The sequence below is a fragment of the Bidens hawaiensis genome, unplaced genomic scaffold (genome assembly GCF_021521415.1).
Source record: "Bidens hawaiensis isolate Kalapana, Puna unplaced genomic scaffold, B.hawaiensis_p1.1 tig00024831_1, whole genome shotgun sequence".
Classification (NCBI taxonomy): domain Eukaryota; kingdom Viridiplantae; phylum Streptophyta; class Magnoliopsida; order Asterales; family Asteraceae; genus Bidens; species Bidens hawaiensis.
The window spans coordinates 135032-156101 of NW_027493936.1; the positions used below are offsets into that span (position 1 = coordinate 135032).

At 38.8% G+C, this 21070-nt stretch overlaps 1 protein-coding gene across 1 annotated transcript; it reads left to right on the forward strand.

The window, feature by feature from the left end:
* The first annotated feature begins 685 nt into the window (after positions 1–685).
* Positions 686–20796, forward strand: LOC143570140 (auxin efflux carrier component 5-like). The gene is made up of 5 exons (XM_077055875.1): positions 686–1452; positions 1635–1720; positions 1877–2034; positions 19755–19831; positions 20721–20796. The coding sequence occupies exons 1-5, from the start codon at positions 794–796 to the stop codon at positions 20794–20796; spliced, it is 1056 nt and encodes a 351-aa protein (XP_076911990.1). The 5' UTR covers positions 686–793.
* Positions 20797–21070: the final 274 nt, after the last annotated feature.

Below are 21070 nucleotides of genomic sequence, written 5' to 3' on the forward strand. Positions count from 1 at the left end.
TGAAAAGGACAAAAAAATGCAGAAGAAATAAACTTTTTGTTGTTTTGCAAATGGCTGTGAATCGACAAGCATCAGGCCTCAGCAATATTGATCTACGAAAGCAACATGCGACCTAAAAACACTTTATTGTAATTGGTCCACTATATACTAATAAATAGTCTCTTCATATAAAGCCAACAAGTTTATACATTTCTGCTAGCTGATCTAAACCACTAAAAGTTGGTAGTTTTATTAGACATGCACCATGCTTGATTATATTACTATATTAGCTTTGCCTAAAAACAAGTTCACTCATGAGTAATTTAGAAAGCCTTTCAAGTGGATTTTTTATCTTTAACTATAAGAACCCATTACCGGAAAGGACCTCATATATACCTTGCTAACCAATAGTATCAAGTAATCAAAGCTTGTGCTGGGGAAATGGCACTCAGGAAGCTAGCTAAGGCAGGAAGCAGGATTCGATCCCAAGACATCTGCTAGAGCGGAAACCAGGTGCTTAACAAAGTAACACCAATTTGGAATGGTCTAATTACGTCTACGCAGCATATTAGGTTTGTATTACTTTTAAGATAGAATTCTTCTAAGTCAGCATATTAGGTTTATATATTACTTTTAAGATGGAACTCCTTTCATCTATTCCATCGTAGCTCATTGGTCACACAACTTTTAGTTACAATATCCAAAAGCTAGAACCATGGTTTTTTGCATATAAATATTGCATCTGATCCCTTTTTAGCTCAAAAAACACACACTTAGTTGCATCCAAACATATTTCACATACAAACTGTGTAAAATGATAGGGTGGGAAGACATTTATAACTTAGTTTCTGCAATGTTTCCACTCTATGTAGCACTAGTTTTAGGCTATGGCTCGGTGAAGTGGTGGCACATGTTCAAGCCAGACCATTGTGATGCAATAAACCGGCTCAATTGCTACTTCATCATGCCTCTTTTCACATTTGACTTCACAAGCAAAATCAATCCCTACAAAATGAATCACCGATTCATAGCTGCGGATGCAATCTCTAAAACCATCATTCTTATAACAATATCCTTATCGGCTAACTGTAGTATTAAAGGCAGCTATCAATGGTCAGTTACAAGTTTCTCTTTATCTAGTTTGAATAACTCTCTCATCGTAGGGGTTCCCCTCTTGCGAGCAATGTATGGGAGCTTTGGTGAAAATCTCGTCATTCAGTCTTCAATTTTGCAATCCTTGCTATGGAATATGTTTTTGTTGTTGATGCTAGAGTTTGAGCACGCGAAGCAACCGTTGGAGTTGGAGGTTGTTACCAACAATTCAGGTGTGGATATGGAGAGCAATGACATTAGGGATACAAGTAAAAGACCATCTATATTGATTGTAATGAAAACAGTTGGGCTAAAGGTTGCTAAGAACCCAAACTCTTATGCATGCATTTTAGGACTTTCTTGGGCACTTATTGCAAATAGGTATGCTTTATTATCAATTCACTGATGCAAATTAGTTCACTAGTTGAATCTTATATTAATGTAGGTGTATGCAAAATTAAAAATTTATTTAGTTTTTGTTAGAATATATATATATAGGTTAGTCATCATAAGTATATTCATTGATCAATGAAAACATCTTGTAATGTTCTGTATTGATTTAGGTGGAACATAAAAATGCCACGGATCGTAGAAGGATCAATACTGATCATGTCAACAGCCGGTGCAGGTGTTGCCATGTTTTGCATTGGTGAGAAGTTTAGCATCTTTCTTTTATGAGAAAAGTAGATTAATTATACCAAAGCATTTCTTCCTTGCGCTCAATTGTTATTATTGTATACACACAAGTTAAAACGCGACCCTGTATTTTATCATGGAAATCTGAAACAAAAAGTGGTGCATGCAGGACTATTCATGGCTTTGCAGAAGAAGATAGTGCATTGCAGTGTGAAGCTAACCATAGTTGGGATGGTATTGAGATTTGTGGCAGCGCCGGCGTCGTTGGCTGTTGGTTCTTTTTCCGTGGGTTTGAGAGGGGATGTTCTTCGTGTTGTCGTGATTCAAGTAAGCATACAAGTTTTGTATTCGAATAACAAATACACTGCGGCCGTTTAAAAAGAAAAAAAAAACATTATGGCCCTCATCATTTAATAAAATGACTAACAATTGCCACAAACAATAAAAACAAAGGACAGAAAGGAAAGAGCCTACAGAGCCGTCTCTAAGAATGATAAAAAAATTTTAAGCCTCGTGCGAGATAAAGTTTGGGCCTCCTCCTTTTAATATAAACTCATCAGTTATATCAAAAACCACAATACGAATACAATGGTTATGAAATAAACAAAATAAAAGTAGCTGTATCAAAATGATCGAACTTATTTGAACAAATTTCGAGGCTCTCCTAGCGTTTTGGTTTAAGCTAGAGAAATATTTCACATTCATCGTTGTACATCAGTAGTTGATATACGTAAAGTTGAGTTACCAATAATTGCTACATCTAAACTCTTTCTTCTCTTGTTGTATAGTTATGCTTATTAATATTCAATATATTTCATCAAGGATTAATCGCTAATGTCTGATTTGAGCCTTTTTTTTTGTTAACCAGTGTATCTTTAGGAAAAAAAAAAGAATCTACGCATAAAAATAATAAAAGATCTACGGCGTACAATTATGAAAAATAATAAAACCTAAAGTAAATAATATATGATTTTTAAAATTAAATCAAAATCACTTTCTTATACACTTAATGATAAGTATTATATACAAATTTCAATATTAAAAATAAAGAAACAATATAATCTGATACATAAAAAAAGGAGAGAAAAGACGTGCATTAATAAAAAATAGAAATAATATATAGAATGTCTATTCTGGCCTTTGGGTATTGAGCCTACCAGTCTTAAAAAAAGCCTATCTAACCTATAAAATATTAAATATAAATACTATCCTTTTTAACCATTTGTCTTCCTCATTTTCTTTTTTTCTTCTGCATATGGCATACTTCTGGTATACTAAATCATCAGCGGCATGCCGGAAAAAACCTTTGGGCCCTTTTGAATTTTTGGGCCTTGTGTCATTGCACGGATTGCACAGCCCAAGAACAGGGTCTGAGGGCCTAAATCCATGTTCAAATACAATCTTATTTTACAAGGATCGACATAAATCAATTGTACTGGGCCCATGTTAAAACCAAGCTATTTGAATCAAGTAGTCATGAGCATGTCGTAACAATATGCCCAGAATTTTTTAAAACCTTATATTTTAAAAGATATAGTAGGAAAAAAAAAGGTGGTGTGAGTGTGACACTTGTCATCGTATCATTGGTTCATGAACAGAAATTAAAATATATATGGCAAACTATAGGGTTTTTATTGTCTACATGATTAAAGACGTCAGGGTAAAAGTGTAAGTACTCTTTGCTAATCTCAAACTATGAGACGAAAAGTTCTTGTCAATTATTAGAGAAATAGTATTTGAGATTCATTGCATTTAGTGTACATTTATGTTTGCATTGGGTGTGAATTTCACTAACATTTGTTCATGATTTTGATGTGGAACTTTGACAAAAAAGAGTGATTAAACAACTACAAAAATATACACAAGACAATAAAAGCAAATTTCCAAAGGGATGAATAAAGTAAAATGAAGAATTTGATTGGTATTGACACGGTTTATTATAGTGTCATAATTTGTTGTAGCAATTGAAATTGAAAGAGAAAATCAAGAAGATAAATTGGTAATATGTCTGAAAGGAAACACACATTTTATATCAATCAAAATTCAAAAAACCAATGCATGTGTTTGTTACGATAATGCTTATCATGGAAATGATGTTTGGTTGGAATTAGACTGATTTGTAACATTATCTGTATGACATCGGCACTTGTATAACTTACAGTACCAAAATATACTTTATTTTTTATACCACTCCGTTTTAAACAAAATTTATACCGGAATATCGAGGAAAAAAAACTAAACACAATTGCGAGAACTCTAAAAAAGAACCCCTTTATTAATTTTGTCATGTCAGAACCTGTTTGGTTTGTCATGATACCGATACTCATATAGCTTACGATACTAAAAAATGTGTTATTGTGAATGCATCTAAGTTTTTACGAAGCTTATATTGAAATGTCCAGGATAAAATCAAACACAATTGTGTATTAAACTTTTTCATCAAGGTTAGCGAGTTACTAAAAGAAAAATTAAATTTAATAATAAATTAATTAGTTAAATGAGTATATCATTTATTTATAGTATAATGAATGACTTTGAAATAAGGAGGAAAAAGCAAATGGTTTTGTACCACGAGTCTTAATATATAATACTAGTTTGAGATCCATTAGTTTGAAACCATGTAGTATACGAATAATTAATTTAAAGAAAATAGTTAATAAATAATATAAATACAATTTAACAATATACTTATCATACACAGCTAACTAATGTAGTTTGAGATCCATTAGTTTGAAACCATGTACTATACGAATAATTAATTTAAAGAAAATAGTTAATAAATAATATAAATACAATTTAACAATATACTTATCATACACAGCTAATAAAAAACGTAGCAAAAAAATGTTAGTATATTGTAAAAAGCAGTAGGTGCACACGATATTATATTTTGCAAAATCCATGGTTTTTAAATAATTTGATTGTCTGGTATAAATAATATAGTTTAGTTAGTTTAGGAAATAATAAATTAAGCAATGTAATAATTTTTGAATGATTAACAATAGCGTATATTATATAAAACCAACGCTAGAAACAAATTGGGCCTAGCAAAAAACTAGCCCACGACTTGGTGACCACCAAAAAAAGACAACACAGTCGAGTACAACCACGCTAGCTACACTTTAAAACTACATCAATCCTCACATGACAAGTGTAGCCCACATGATCTATTTTTAACCAAAGACAACATAGAGCTTTTATATCCCTATCACACTTTCCATCATAACTACCAAACCATTAACATCATATCATTCCGCGCCTTCCATAAACACCACAACGAAACATGGCAAACTGCGTGGAACGACTTTGCCTTTCTCCTTGGAGACTTTGTACAAATCAAGAATGTCATGAATATTAAACGCAAAAATATTCTCAACTTTACACCAAAGTGATACCGCTTGCTAAATCACCTGAGCCAAACCACATGATACAATGATATGCTCGGACGTCTCTTCCGTTTAACCACACGCCGGACAATCCAACAAGCCGACTACAATAATACGTTTAGCAAACAAGTATAACACCGGGACCCTATCTAGGTCTGTCTGTCAAGCAAAAATGCACACTTTTCTAGCAACCCAATTATTTCATACTAGTGTATAGTCGGGCCGATCGAAACAAACTTCTTTGATTTAATCCTTGAATCTAGAGGCCGAGAAACCCCCGGTCATAATAATAATGAATTTAAAAGATGCAATATTTAAAGGTTGGCAAATAAATACTATTAATGAATTATCATATTTAATTACTTGAATGAATACTAATTAAATAATTTATCATGATTAAATGGGAGTAACAACCAGCAGAACATGTATTTTTTAATAGATATACTATAAACAGATAGATATTTTTATAGACAAGTAGAAACTTTCAAATACAAAATTATATATTATTGAATAAAAAGTTGTTAAGTGGCTTTTTCTTAGAGGGGAAAAAGCACATACATGGCTAGGATTCATAGCTTTCAAACCACATAATAGCATCACTGTCATCTGGGTAGGTTATATGTGTGTATGTTTAGGAAACCTTTGCCAAATTGAAGAGCTTTAATTTTGACCGGTGAAGCATAAAAATAAAGTAATAATATATCAATTGCACATTACTATTACACAGAATACCACCAATCCTTTATTATTTTTATTCACTCAAATTTTTCATCATTTTTATTCACTCAAACCTTCACTATTTTTATTCACTCGAACGTTTAATAACTAATTTCTCAAACGATGGTATCGGGATATTCAAATCGACGAACGATTTTGATTCCGAATAATCTTGAATTTTATTTTTTTTGTTTAAATTGTCATATTTTATTTTTTTCGGTTTTCACCTATGTATATTTTTAATTTTGATGAAATTTTTAGTTTAATTATATTTAATTGTTTAATTTATTTTAAATTAAAAATAATAAAAAGTTTTAGGGTATTTATGGGTAGGTACTATGGTTTGTGAGTATTTGGTTAAGATGACATTATATGATTGGCCGATGCATTGATAGTACTAGGGGTGTTCTTCGGGTTATTTATTCGGGTTTTAGATTTTCAGGTCGGGTTGTTCGAGCTTGAGCTCAAAGCAAATTGACCCAAAAACCAACCCAAATAAGGTCGGGTTGTTCGGATCGGGTTAATTTGGGTCAGCTTTCGGGTTTAACAAATTAAAATTTGTCATCTTTAACAAGATCATAAATAAAACCATAATTCAAATGTTCATGAAACCATAATCAAGACAATTTCCACATACAACCATATTCGACTATAACAACAAAATCCAAAATCTTCATAATTCCAAAAACTTAGTAGAAATAAAATGTTTAAAACATAAAATTAACAATAAAAAGATGATAAAAATAAACTTCTAAACAATCTTCACTCTACATTGTGATGGTTGTAAAAATACTTTCAAGTTTGCTCCTTCGTTGTAAAAATACTTTCAAGTTTGCTCCTTCGTTTCTAATTCTATTGTAGAAAACACTAAATCAAAGATCAAACTAGATTAATCTATAATAAGATTTAAAGTGTGGGTAAAGTTAAAATACAAAGGACAATAAAAATGAGAAGGGTGAGAAGAAATCTAATCCATTGATCTTAGATTTGAATGGTGAAGATTAATTTAATAAGATTTAAAGTGTTACCTTAAAATAGATTTAACTGAACCAAGTCAGAGCATAGTAAGAGTGCTTCACGGATTTGTTTGATGCTATCAGTGTGATGTGAGGTTGTGGATTATGGATTGTGGGTCGGGTTATTTGGATATCGGGTTCATTCGAGTCAGGTTTGTTATTCAGGTACGGTTAAAAAAACACACCTCTAGAATGTGTGCCCCTTTGCCTCTTATTACAAAACAATTCTCCCTTTTTTACCCTTATTCTGGTGAAAGACTAAAGGGGTTTTTTTTTTCTTTTAAAAATTAGGTGTAGGAGAAAACTATTTACCAAAATAAGGGATATAAAAAAATATTTATTAAAATATTTTTTTCATTTATTATTATTTCTTTTGTTAATTCTTTGTGGGCTTCATATTCGCCAACTAATCTCCTCCTTTACAAGAGCTCAGGTTGCCAGCAATCACCACTTCTCGAGTTCAGGATATCGTTTTATCCCCCCTTTCTCGCCGGTTTTCCGGTTAAATCAAATAATGTTACAAACCATATTGGAGGACAAGCGATAATCATGTAGATTTAATGAAATAAACTGAAATGAGTATTGAAGAGGTAGGTCCTAGCAGAGCCCAGTTTGACCCACAGGACTCACCTTGAAGAGAGACGTCTGCGCAGAAACCAACTGGATCCGCAGGACCCACCATGCTCAGAGACGTGACGTCCTTACGCGCAGTACGCAAGCTGTTCCCGCAGGAAATGCCTCCCAATGGTGAAGTACTCCGCCTGTTCCCGCAGCTGCGGATACAAGCCATCAGGGAAGGCCACCCGCGCAGCAAGGCTACACGCACAAGGCACTTAGCTCTCAATAATTCAGTAGTCACCTGAAGGAATGAGCAAAGCCGGGAACAATCCCGCACAAAGGCGGGAAGGGGAATACTCCCGCCCAAATGAGCCAGTCCGTACGATACTGGAAGATCTTTTGTACTGTACCTGACGAGGTATGGGCAAAAGATCTGACCAGAGATACGACAGCCCATTGACAACAGTATGGCGAGCAGCATGCTCTTGTACTGTATGTCACTATTAGCCGCTACCTACTCACCAACTCCTGTCATACCACGTGCATAGCCTGCAGTTGGTGGAAAAGGAATAGTACACAGCAGGCTTGGTCACTGTCAGCCGCTGCCTACCCACCAACTGCCAGCATGGCACGTGCGTAGGCCACAGTTGGTAGAACAGGAATACTATTCAGCCGGCTATACCCTCTTGGAAACTTACCTTCGGCTATAAATACCCCAAATGGTATGATCATCTCATCTTATCTTGTATCTTACATCTTATACCTGATATCTGCTCTAGCAATCTCTTAATATACACTTATATTCAAGAGCAATCTAGTCTGATTCTCACGCCGGAGGGTGGTCACAAGGAGGTACCCCCCCCCCTTCTCAGTGACGAGCTCACGGTGTCTGTTTTACAGGTTATCAGAAGAACCATCTTTGCCGGATCTAACCCCTCGTGGGAAACATCTATTTAACCCCCAGATTATCCGTAATCTGCCCGGGGTAACTTAGTGTTTCTTCATTGGCGCCATCCGTGCATAAAAGCTAGAACTTCATTTCTTTTCAGTTTTTTCAAACTTCTGGAAAGATGGTTAAAGAAACTCCGGTAACCACAACCCCAGCTACTGAGGGGAATACCGGCGACTACACAGTTTTTACGAACACTACCCCGGTTACCCAAGCCGGGGCAAGTGCAGTAAATAATCGCTCACTGGGATTCACCGATACCCAGTTAGAGAGACAACGAACGAGGCTCCCCCGCCAAACACTCGATGAAGTTAAAGCGTGGGCGGAAGCACGTCAAAAAGAATTCCAAGCCGAGTTGGATGAACGCTTACGTTCACTCCAACAGCCTGAGAAATTCGGAGAGTACTGGGACAATGATTCGGAGGAATCCGATAGTGACGCAAACCCTCGTCATAGGGCGAAAGGGAAGCGTAAGGAAACGGACTCCCAACCGAGAAGGCGTTTTGGAGAAGCCTTCAAACCAAAAAACGCAGGTGGAAACCCACGTGACTTCTCCAAAACATTTACACCAACTGCTGCAAAGGCGGGAACGTCCAAATTTGCAAGGGACATTGCGGAAGCAATCGTCCCGAAAAGTGCCAAACAGATGTCCAACATCGGCACTTACGATGGTATATCTGATCCAGACGATCATTTGAACAGGTTCATAGCGGGGGCAACCGTCAGTAGTTGGACGGAACCTACGTGGTGTTACATGTTCCAAATGACGCTTGTTGGGGCAGCTAGAGCGTGGTTCGATCGTCTACCGGTCCACCACATCTACGATTGGGAAGACTTCCAGCAGAAATTTAGCCAACACTTCAGCCAACAAAGAAAGTATACCGAAGAGCAATGGACAATCCTCAAATGCATTCGAGAGGAATATGAATCTTTGCCAAACTTCATCACTCGCTTCAACTCAAAGAAGCTAAGTCTGGGTAATATTAGCGAAGATCTTGTTCGCGCTGCTTTCATCCAGGGCGCGAACGACCCAGAGCTCATCCGCACCTTAACGGGTAAGGATGGCATGCCATCCACATGGGATGCCATCATGACAGCAACTAAACGCTTTGCGGAAACGGAGAAGCAACTGGGTAGAGACCTCCCCCAGAGCACAAACCTCTACACCCAGAAAATAAGAGAAGACAACATCCTTACCGCCCGACTAAACAAAAAGCGGAAGCTAGGCATTTGGCAGTCAATGGTAAACTTTGACACCTCATCCGGCTTGCAACATCGGTTAGGCGGAAGGGATAACGTACAGTCGAACCAGAACTCCAGATGGACGCCACTCACCAAAAGCGTCACCGAGATATTCGCCACTGAGGAGCTCCCATGGCCAAAGGCTCCAATAATCCGACATCGTCACAATGCTGATCGGAGCAAATACTGTGACTTTCACAGGACAAAAGGCCACAACACTGAAGAATGCACAGACGTAAAAGACATCGTCGAAGCATTTGTCAGAGATGGGACGCTCGCACACCTCGTGGCGTAACGAACGCTGAGCAGGCTGATGCGTGTAGAACCCCAGCTGGGGAAAACACGAATAAAATTGCAGCTTCAATGCCGGAGACTACATACTGCGTAAACAACGAGATCCCGAACCAGGTGCATATCGGCTCGATGGCACTCCCATCCCAACAACATGGAAGGGAGCTCAATTACACAGTTTGCATGTAGATCAATTCCAAATTTGTAAAGAAAAGGCCCAGAGCCATTTCTAATGGAAATGATTCTCCTTAGAACATCGACGCTGATGATTTTACATTTATACTTATGAACTTTCCACACGAATATGCCGGTTCTCACCGCATAATTACGTGGAAAGTCGTTGCGTGAGGAAGGCGGCAAAACCCGCATAAACCCAAAAAACGGTAAACCTTCACGCAGGTCAGTCATAGGTAAACTTTGGTCATCCCACTAAATGAAAGTGCCGGTCTTAACCGCACAAATCATGAGAGGAAACCGAACCTATTGACAACCGCGCGTCGAACGGTTAACTTATTCAAAATACTTTAGAAAATTTCTAACAGAAGGATGAGGAAACCCTCCACGCAGGTTAGATGTAGGTAAAGTTTAGCCATCCTACTAAGTGCAAGTGACGGTCTTACCCGCACAATCACGAACGAGGAAGCAAAACTTCAACCTATTATCTACCACGTTCAAAGGTTAACTTATTCTAAACACTTAGAAAATTTCAAAGGAAAAGATGAGGAAAACTTCCACACAGGTCAGATATAGGTAAAGTTTAGCCATCCTACTAAGTGCAAGTGACGGTCTTATCCGCACAATCATGAAAGAGGACGCAAAACTTTAACTTATTATCTATCACGTTGAAAAGTTAAATTATCTAAGTACTAAAGAAATTGCTAAGTTAAATCAGAATATGCGTGAAATAAACAAGGCAAGGGATTGGCAAATAATCTTTATTCCATTGAAATTCAAATATTACAAAGATTGCTGGGTACATACCCGCATACAAAAGAAGCTATACAAAAATAAAAATCTACTCTAATGGTGAAAATGGATCTTCAGGATCAAGCTTCAGGACCACTTCCACTTGGACCAGCACCATCAGTAGAGTGTGGCGGTTCAAGGAAGGTCTTTAGAATGGCTAGCCCATCATCAACAGCAGCAACTTCGTTCACCTTCTCCACCACCGGATGCGGGAAGGCGGCATACTGATTCACTGCTTGGTCATATACAGCTTCAGTATCAACATCATATAAAGGGAAGTTGGAAGGCGGGATGCCGTTCTCAACGAACCCTAGACCAAGCAGGAAGCCGGCCTTTTCCCTATCCTCGTGAGAAGCGTTGAGGGCTGCGCTCATGGCATTGTCGTATGATGTGTCCGTGAAGACTCGATGCACAACCTACAAGAAAAAATACAAGTATCAAAACCTTTTCTATTTACAAAGAAAAGCGTGAAGACATTAGGAAGCTAAGCTTACCTGCGACAACGCTTCTAGAAGAAGCCATTCCTTGGTAACCAGAGCCTCCTGGAGGGCAGCTTGAGCTTGGTTACGGGCGCGTTCGGCTTCACTTTTGTTGAGGTTGGCAAGCAACACTTCTTTAGCCGCAGCCTCTTCAACGCCCTTTAGCTTCCGCTCAGTATGGTCAAGCACCCCCCTTTGGTCCAAGATCTCTTGGAGCTTCTTGGCGTCTTCCATCGCCAAGGCATCATGAGCCTGTTGGAGCGCCTCTAGTTTGGCTTTAAGTTCCTCATTCTCGAGGCGTAGAGGCTCAGCAACAGCTTTAGCCTTGGTGGCCCTCTCGGTTGCGTTCCATGCAGTTTCCTTAGCCAGCCGAAGCTGTTCGTTAACAGCTTGGGCAGCCTTGGAACGGGCCTCGAGCCGGGCCTGAACTTCAACCTCGAGGGCCTTGAAGGCCTTCTCCTTTTCCGCAGCCACTGCGGTAAGCCTCTTGTTCTCCTCCCGGACAGCCCGCGCCTGAGCTACTTCTTGAATACGAGCTGCTTTTAACTTGTCGTTTTCATGACAGAGCAGCTCGACGCGCGGCTGCATCCGGGCCAGGAGAATCCGAAGCTCGTTGGTTAGCCTACCCTCCTGGTAGCTAGCCATTGCTTCCCCCAACGCACCACTGGGAGCTGCGTGACGAGCCCACTCCACGCACTCCACAGGCGTGCGAAGGGTTGTTCCTCGGCGGATGTTCCATCGTGGAACATACACTTCATTGGAATCCGACACTGCAAAAAACAAAAAGCGGTTAGGAAAAAGATGATATATAAAAAAAAAAAAAAAAAAAAAAAAAGGCCAAAAGAACCCTACGCACCTATAGGGTCGACAACAGGCCGATAGCCGCCAAACCCATCACCTGAACCCAAGGGAAATCCATCCAAGAGGTCAGGCAGATGGGAAGGAAGCAGAGGTTGGCGAGAAGCCCCAAGCATACCTGAAGGATCGGCCGCAGTTGCCGACGTCGGAGGAGGCATAGAGGCCGCCGCGGTAGAAACCAACGGAGGTGAACTCACCGGAGGTGAACTCACAACCGTGGTCGCCGCTGCGGAATTACCCGCAGAAATAGTCACCGCCGGCTCAGTGAAAGATTCAGTAAATACGGCACTGACAGCCGGCGGTGATGTCATCACAGTTGGAACAGTTGGCTCAACTGGGTGAGCAACTGAACCAACTGAAGCAGGCGCAGCCGCCTGGGTCGTCGCCTCAGGTAGGCTGACCAAGCCTACCGTCATGGGTCCGGAGGTACTCCTCCCCGCTCCACCCTGGAATGCGGTAGCATCCACGCCTGCACAAGGAAGATAAGTATTAATGATGGAAAGCTATGAAGTTAAAAATAAAGGAAGTTTGTACTTACGGGTTTTCTTGAACCTAAAAGTGCGGACAGGCGGGGACGAACCCGATGGAGCCGGCCTCTTTACGCCGCTCACCGTCGTCATCCTGGGCTCTCCGGAGGTGACAGTCGTCGCAGCCTCCGGAGCAGTGGTCTTATCACCACCAGGGTTCCCCGCCACCTCCTCGCTCTCGGTCTCTGAATCAGACCGAGGCACCGGATCGGCAGTGGAGGCCACCTTCGCCTTCCCCTTCCCGCCGGCAGCCTTCTTCTTCCGCACCAACGGAGGACCATCTGCGGATTCCTCATCAGAACACAAGATTAAAGGAATTCCAGCAGAGGTTTCAGCATTGAGGGGTCAAGGGTTGAATAACGCCTTACCTGGCCGCCTGGCGCTCAGGATCTCGTGGCCTGGCGGGTAGACCTCCACGAACCGATCCGCCGTCTGTTCAAGGATGGGCAACTCGTTCTCATCTAGAGCACGAGTACCCATCCGAGCGGGACTGTCAGCCTCCCGCGGATGCAGGAGCGACTGCAAGTCGTTCCCCTCTGAAATAAAAAACAGTTAGAAGACAAACCTATATAAACAAAGAAGACAGAGCATACCGTAAGGGACAGAGTTCAAACCGTATTCAAGGACGATCGGGATCTTTTGCGCCTCCGCATCCTTCCACACCCGGCTCATCCCGAGCATCACCATCCCGGACTCCGCAAAGCGGTAAACCGGAGATTGGACTCGGGAAATCTTTGAGAACCATTCCGCCTCCTGGTAGTTGGAGGCGTGAAGGCTGGGGAGTGCTTGCCCATTCTTAAACTTCATTGCAAGGGGGATGGCGCGAGCGGAGATATAAAAGAACTCCCGCTTCCATGAACGAAGACTGCGCTCGGTTGCGCAAATCTTCAAACCCTTGATCCGGGTTATCAAAGTATACCACCCCTGGATGCACCTCCAAGAGTAGAAGGTCATCAGGCGGTCGACGAAGGGCTCAACGCCCAGAATCCGGCACACCCACTCGAAGTGGCGAATCTTTGCGATCGCCATCGGGTGTACCTCGGTCAGGTGTACACCGTGCCTCTCCAGAACACGGTACACAAACTTCGTCAAGGGGAACCTAAGATTCCCATAGACAAAGAATGCGGCATATACCCCGATCTTGCCTCTGGGGGCATCATACACCGTCTGATGAGGTTCAGGAAACTCAGGCTCGAAAGACTCGAGCATGAACTTCCTGACGATGTACTGATATAGATCGACAGGCAGAGCACACTGGCACTCGCCAGCAGTACTCTTGTCATCCTTGTCGGACGTGGATGACGGGTTCTCGGCGTCCACCCCAGCCTCCTGGGCTGCAGCCTCAAGATCGTGAGCAGAAGACATCTTGCAGGTATGAAAGAAGAGAACGATTTCAAGAGAATGCTCGACTGAAAAGGTGAGTATTCGCCGGAAATCGTTTTGAAGATGAAGAGAAAAGTGAAAGTGTGGATCACAAAGGACCCTCTCCCCCTTTATATACTAATCGCAATCAATGCGATGAATTTAATGCGGAAGAGAGAGAAATCGCAGGTGCAATGAAACTATGACACGTGGCAAAGAGCAAGCTGGCAACAGCTGTTGAAAGAACGCGTGCCATTAATTTCGCGGCCACGCGCCAGAAAAATCGCGCCCAGGCGCCTGAAAAAGCGTCTGGAATGACCATGTACTGTCACGTCACCATAACTTCCTGCACGTCCTGACACAGTCAGAAGAAACCGTCGGACGACGTTTCAACAGTTTGGACTGTTCTTATCCTTTCACCAACTCTTCGAATTTCAAAAATTCAAAAAGATTCAAAAGCGGGAAAATACCCCTTACCTTGGCAACCAAGTAACTGTAAGACAGGTGCGAGTACAGTGTTAAGGCAAAACCCTTCACATACTTAGCACCTGCAGGGAATTGAAGCCAAGAATACCTCGGCGACCAAGTAACTATAAGACGGGTGCGGGTACAGTGTTAAGGCAAAACCCTTCACATACTTAGCACCCGCAGGGAATTGACGCCAGGAATACCTTGGAAGTAAAGTAACCGTAAGACGAGTGCGAGTACAGTGTCAAGGCAAAACCCTTCACATACCTAGCACTCCGCAAGGAATTGAAACCAAGAAGGATCTTCTGGGCAATGCTTGCGGAAACGGGAATAACATCCCCGCATAGCGGGAACGTCGAGAACTACATTGTTTGAAGCTTCAAGATGGAATTGGTGGGTTTAACATAATTGATCACTATGTTCAAAACTACCAAAACCTCATGGAGAATCCACACAAGTGTGACTCAACGCTCCTGACTTGCGAGGAGATTACAGACCTACCCGCATCATACCCAAAGATCAAGCAGGAAAGTCGGGAATTTCTGCAAGTGACATAAGGACTTCCGCGGGAAGAATCCCCATGGAAAACCTTAAAACTAAACCCTTTTCAAAAACCCTTTGCTTAAGTCCAAAAGTTCACCTCACTTATTAAACACTCATGAGAAGAACATTGGACTAGGGGGACTTGAAGAGGTAGGTCCTAGCAGAGCCCAGTTGGACCCACAGGACTCACCTTGAAGAGAGACGTCTGCGCAGAAACCAACTGGATCCGCAGGACCCACCATGCTCAGAGACGTGACGTCCTTACGCGCAGTACGCAAGCTGTTCCCGCAGGAAATGCCTCCCAGTGGTGAAGTACTCCGCCTGTTCCCACAGCTGCGGATACAAGCCATCAGGGAAGGCCACCCGCGCAGCAAGGCTACACGCACAAGGCACTTAGCTCTCAATAATTCAGTAGTCACCTGAAGGAATGAGCAAAGCCGGGAACAATCCCGCACAAAGGCGGGAGGGGGAATACTCCCGCCCAAATGAGCCAGTCCGTACGATACTGGAAGATCTTTTGTACTGTACCTGACGAGGTATGGGCAAAAGATCTGACAAGAGATATGACAGCCCATTGACAACAGTATGGCGAGCAGCATGCTCTTGTACTGTATGTCACTATTAGCCGCTACCTACTCACCAACTCCTGTCATACCACGTGCATAGCCTGCAGTTGATGGAAAAGGAATAGTACACAGCAGGCCTGGTCACTGTCAGCCGCTGCCTACCCACCAACTACCAGCATGGCACGTGCGTAGGCCATAGTTGGTAGAACAGGAATACTATTCAGCCGGCTATACCCTCTTGGAAACCTACCTTCGGCTATAAATACCCCAAATGGTATGATCATCTCATCTTATCTTGTATCTTACATCTTATACCTGATATCTGCTCTAGCAATCTCTTAATATACACTTATATTCAAGAGCAATCTAGTCTGATTCTCACGCCGGAGGGTGGTCACAAGGAGGTACTCTCCCTTCTCAGTGACGAGCTCACGGTGTCTGTTTTGCAGGTTATCAGAAGAACCATCTTTGCCGGATCTAACCCCTCGTGGGAAACATCTATTTAACCCCCAGATTATCCGTAATCTGCCCGGGGTAACTTAGTGTTTCTTCAAGTATAAATGGATTTGAGATTGTGATATGAACTAGCTTAGGTTTAATGAAATTATCCGCTCTTCATTCTTTTATTCTTTATTCATTTCTCCCTGTGCTTTTCCGACGCTCTCAACAAACCTCGTCGGCACCATCAATTTCCCGATGTGGTTGGAACCAAAAGTACCTTTACCATCTTGCCACCATCGATATTCCGGTGATCTGTTGTATCAACAAAAACTCCAAACACACACAAGGTGCCGCTAATGAAAGAAGATTCTTCTATTGAATTCTACTATGTAGTGTGAGCCCACAACCCACTTTATGTGATTAGGGTTTGCATATCATCTCTATATATTGTAATGCATTATCAAGAAATAAACAGCCAAGTCTTTACCATTATCTTACATGGTATCACAACCAACCACTACCACTTCTGCTACCCCACGCACAAACAAACCCTAGTTGTCGCCACTGTTTTCAAACCCTAGACAGGGTGGCGTGCCGCCACTGCTGCCGTCGTCCTGTCCTAATCCCATTTTCTATTTATTTTCTTCTCATATTTTCTTTGTTTCCGTTCGAATAAAGCTTCTTTTTTTCCGATTCAAGATTTCAATCACTACTCTCAACGAAATCCTTTTCCGAGACGATCTTACATCTCAACGTACCCATTATTACATTAGCGTACTACTTATATGTAGTAGATCATCGCTTTAAGATTCTTACATCATGGTACCAAAAGTAACTAGTGGTTTTTTTTTTTATTTTTCCAATTACTTGGTTTTGGATTTGTGGTGAGAAATAATCCACACAAACAAAATTACATAATATATTTGTGGATTTTTTTATTTGGTACTCATTTGGAGCAGTGGTTCGTCATCATGGGTTTGTCGCAATTCAATTACCCACAAACCCGTCAACTCGTTCCTAGTTAGTTAGATTTCTTCTCTGTCACCGCGCTGTTGCATTGGACGCCACTTGCAAGGTTACGGGATCTGTGTTAAAGCCCATGAATGATACAACAAAATGTGGATTCGTTGGAAAAAGTTTGGATTTTTTAGTCGATGGAAGCGTGCTTATCTTATTATTGTTTTATGTTTTTTAATTTCCCAGTCTAAGCTTCCGGTTTCCTTCCGCTTTGATTGCGGGGGAGTATTGGATTATATTATATAGTGTGAGCCTATGGGCCCACCTTAGATGACTATGGTTTGCATATCGTCTCTATATATTGTAATGCATTATCAAGAAATAAACAACCAAGTCTTTTACCATTATCTTATGTCTTATAGGCGAACTTTTGGTTTAACTCCACCGCAGCCGGAGTTTTTTATTCACCCCCATATTTTGCATCTTGTTTTAACTAATTGGAGTGAAATTAAGGACATACAATTATAATTTATAATTTCTTGTTGTAACGAACAAAATGAAATAAATAATTTATAATTTCTTGTTGTAACGAACAAAATAAAACAAAATAAATAACTAGGATGATGAACATAGATGACTGCTTTATTTATTTTATTTATTATTATACATAACTAGTTTTAGAGCCCGTGTCACACAGGGATAATTCAAATTATAAAATTATAAGTAAAACAAATAATTACATAGCATATATGAAAAAAAAATGTATTACATCTATGCTTGTATCTATACAATGTGCACATAAATTGATTTTATTTATATCACAAAATGATTTTTTTAAATGAACTTAATAAAAAAATTAAAAAATGTCCGTGCAAAAACGTACCCGAGAATGTTTCTTTCTATTGAAAAATTCATTCTCGGTGTCGTATATGTATAATTGAAAGAATTTTGGTTATGAACTAATTTCGGAAATAAGACTTCTTATACGATAGCAGTTCTAACCACTCAGCCTAAATACAAAAAGAGCGTTACATTTATTGATATATTTATCAATTTACCACCAATTAAAGGAAAGTAGAACATTAAATTGTAACAATGGATGTTTTTCAAGAACTATGTTTTTCTGAGCTACACAATGAAAAATATTTTGATAAGTTTCAGAGGGCTTCTTGACTTTGTCATAATGACAACATAAAAAACATGTTAACCCATTCAATTTTGTGAATATTTTGTTTCATTTGAACATAGTTTAACATGTCATGTTTCCCATACAATGCTTTGATCACCATTGAAAGAAAAATTAATGTTGACATAAATATTTCAAATTTGATAAAAGTTAAGCATTGATAGGCATGGGGGTGACATGTCGAAAGTGTTCGCAATGTTTTCTTAAATTTTAATAGTTCAAGGGAAATAGTCAGTTTGTCAAATACCGAACCTTTTGATTATTTCAAAAAATGCCCTTAAAAATAAATTTGAAACCCGAATCAAATTTAAAATTTTAACTTTCATACTTTTGACATTTTAAAGTCAACACTTTGAACGCATAACAAATTTGACGATAAATCTATTTTGCATTCTCAAACTTTTAAAAATACTCAAAATTTTCATTTTTGACCCTAACAAATTTTGACCAAAATGTAGTTAACTTGTACCAAACAATCTATTTACCAACTTTTGACCCTTAAAATCAAATTTAAGTTCCACTAATAAACCCGAAACAATTTTCATTTGTAAAACATGATTTGTTGTTGAGTTTTAGAATTCACCAAGTATTTTGAATATATAGTAAAATAATATGTTAATATTTATATTTATAAAAATATATAGATATTATATAAATACAGTATAAAAGAAAAGTGAATAATTCTTGATTTATTACATATATTAAGGTATATTAGTTTTGAAGGGAAAAAATTATAAGAATTAACCAACACATAACAAGTGTCCATATTTATTTTACTTTATTTAGAATAGATGGATATGTATACCTATTTTGCTAAATAGTTTTGAAAAAACCTATTTTAGTAAATAATATTTCTTCACACCCTACTTGAATAAAAAAACCACTCCACTAAAAGGTTACAAAAATTTCTTTTTGGGTCGGTAATATTTGGAGTTGGTTGTTTGTCGTTATATAATATATTTTTTTATTTGATTTTGGTTGGATGCAATCATGGATATTATAAAAAGATAAATTAATATATTCTATGGAAGAAGTGAACAACACAACACAAAGTAATATTTTGAATCAAGCACTGAAACTCAACATAACCAACAAAATTGAACCGAAACTAAATTTTTAACCAATGTGATTCACGTGTCTATTTTTCTAGCCATTGTCTTAAACTAATTAACTAAAACAATTAAAAGAAACAAAGGCACCAAACACTTAATAAAGCCAACAACTCAAAGACAACTTAGGAACATTAACTAAATCAAATTATAACTTAATTATCAACTTAGCCACTTAGGGTCAACACTAGGAAAGAATTATAGCCAATACACAAATTAGACGAATAGAGAGCTTACCTGAGGAGCAAATCGCAAAGCCGGATGATTATATATGGCATTAATCCATGCCACGTACGTGTAACGTAAATCTATGTCATATAACACATAAAACATATGTTAGGTTTGTATTTGGACTGGTTCAAATGCATAGATATGAGCTTCCTATAGTTGTTTGTGCTAACTGTTAATTGTATATTTGGTTTATAGGCTGCTCTACCGCAAGCGATTTCTTCTTTCATATACGCAAAGGAATACGGTCTACATGTAAACGTCGTTAGTACCGCGTAAGATCTTACTTCCCATCAATTTTGGTATTGCTTTTGAAATTCATAAAGTAGGGGTGCTTGGGATTCCTTATTTTAACTCCTTATAACTTTTCCCATACGTTAATAGTACAACTTTTAACTTATTAGCTTATCTTCTCACGGTAACACACAATACCAAACACATCATTTAACTTTTTTAAAAGTTAATAAGTGATAAATTGCTTAAAATAAGCAATCCCAAACACCCCTAAGATCCTAAAGTATTTCACTTACTCAAATTTTCTTTCTATAAAGTCACTCTGAGTTTCAGTAAATGAAACTTATATGAATCAAAGTTACCACTGAGTGATAATATTTTTTTCAAATTAAATTGAAGTAGAAGGTGATAGTAAAGAAAACAAACGTCACTAAATAATGATCAAGTTTTATAATTGTTTGTGGAATTAGAAAAAATAACGACTAATAATTATAATTGTTCATATATGTTCCACTTAAATCTTAAAAAATCAATATTTACACAAAATTAACAAGATTGAGATTTATAATAAAACTTGATTGGTTTTAGAAAAACAAAAAGAATACTTTAACTAAGTTTAGTAAATTACACTCGAAAAACTTGATTTACTATATCTTTTTTAGAAAAGCAAATTTCTTTCTAACTAAATAAACCTTCTTATCTTGCATTTGTAAGAATTTAAACCAACCATTTTCATTTTAGAAGGGTAGTCATAATACCAACTAGACCGTTAGGTCATGGGTATAAATTATAATGTTTTTTTTTTCCATTTACCTACATATATATATAAATTATAATGTTTAGACAATTAGAAGTCCATACACATATTATCCCAGCCTCCCAGGTCTGTTTGGAATTGTTTGTACTATTATAATTATTTTCTATTTTCAGGGTCATTTTTGGCACAATTGTGTCCATACCGGTGCTTGTTGCATATTATGCTGTTCTGGACTTTTTACATGGATGATAATCATTATGTATGTTTTGGCAATGAATATGCTCACTTATGTTTATCCACTCATAATTAGTACATGAATATATGCATTTCAGTTGTAAGAATGAATATATTATATTATATTAGTTTGAGGCATGTGTATTACACGGATAATTGATGAAAATTTTAAGCTTTAACTATTAAGTGAAATGCAGCTAACAAAATGATCATATATTATCAATACAATTACAGTTTACGTTAAGTAAAATTACGTAACTAAGATTACACAAATATGTTACAAATAAGT

Bases quoted from the DNA above. Each gene is read 5' to 3' on its own strand.
- LOC143570140 (XM_077055875.1), top strand. From the start codon at position 794: ATGATAGGGTGGGAAGACATTTATAACTTAGTTTCTGCAATGTTTCCA. The intron at 1,453-1,634 runs GTATGCTTTATT...GTATTGATTTAG, and splicing joins TGGGCACTTATTGCAAATAG to GTGGAACATAAAAATGCCAC. The intron at 2,035-19,754 runs GTAAGCATACAA...TTTGGTTTATAG, and splicing joins TTCGTGTTGTCGTGATTCAA to GCTGCTCTACCGCAAGCGAT.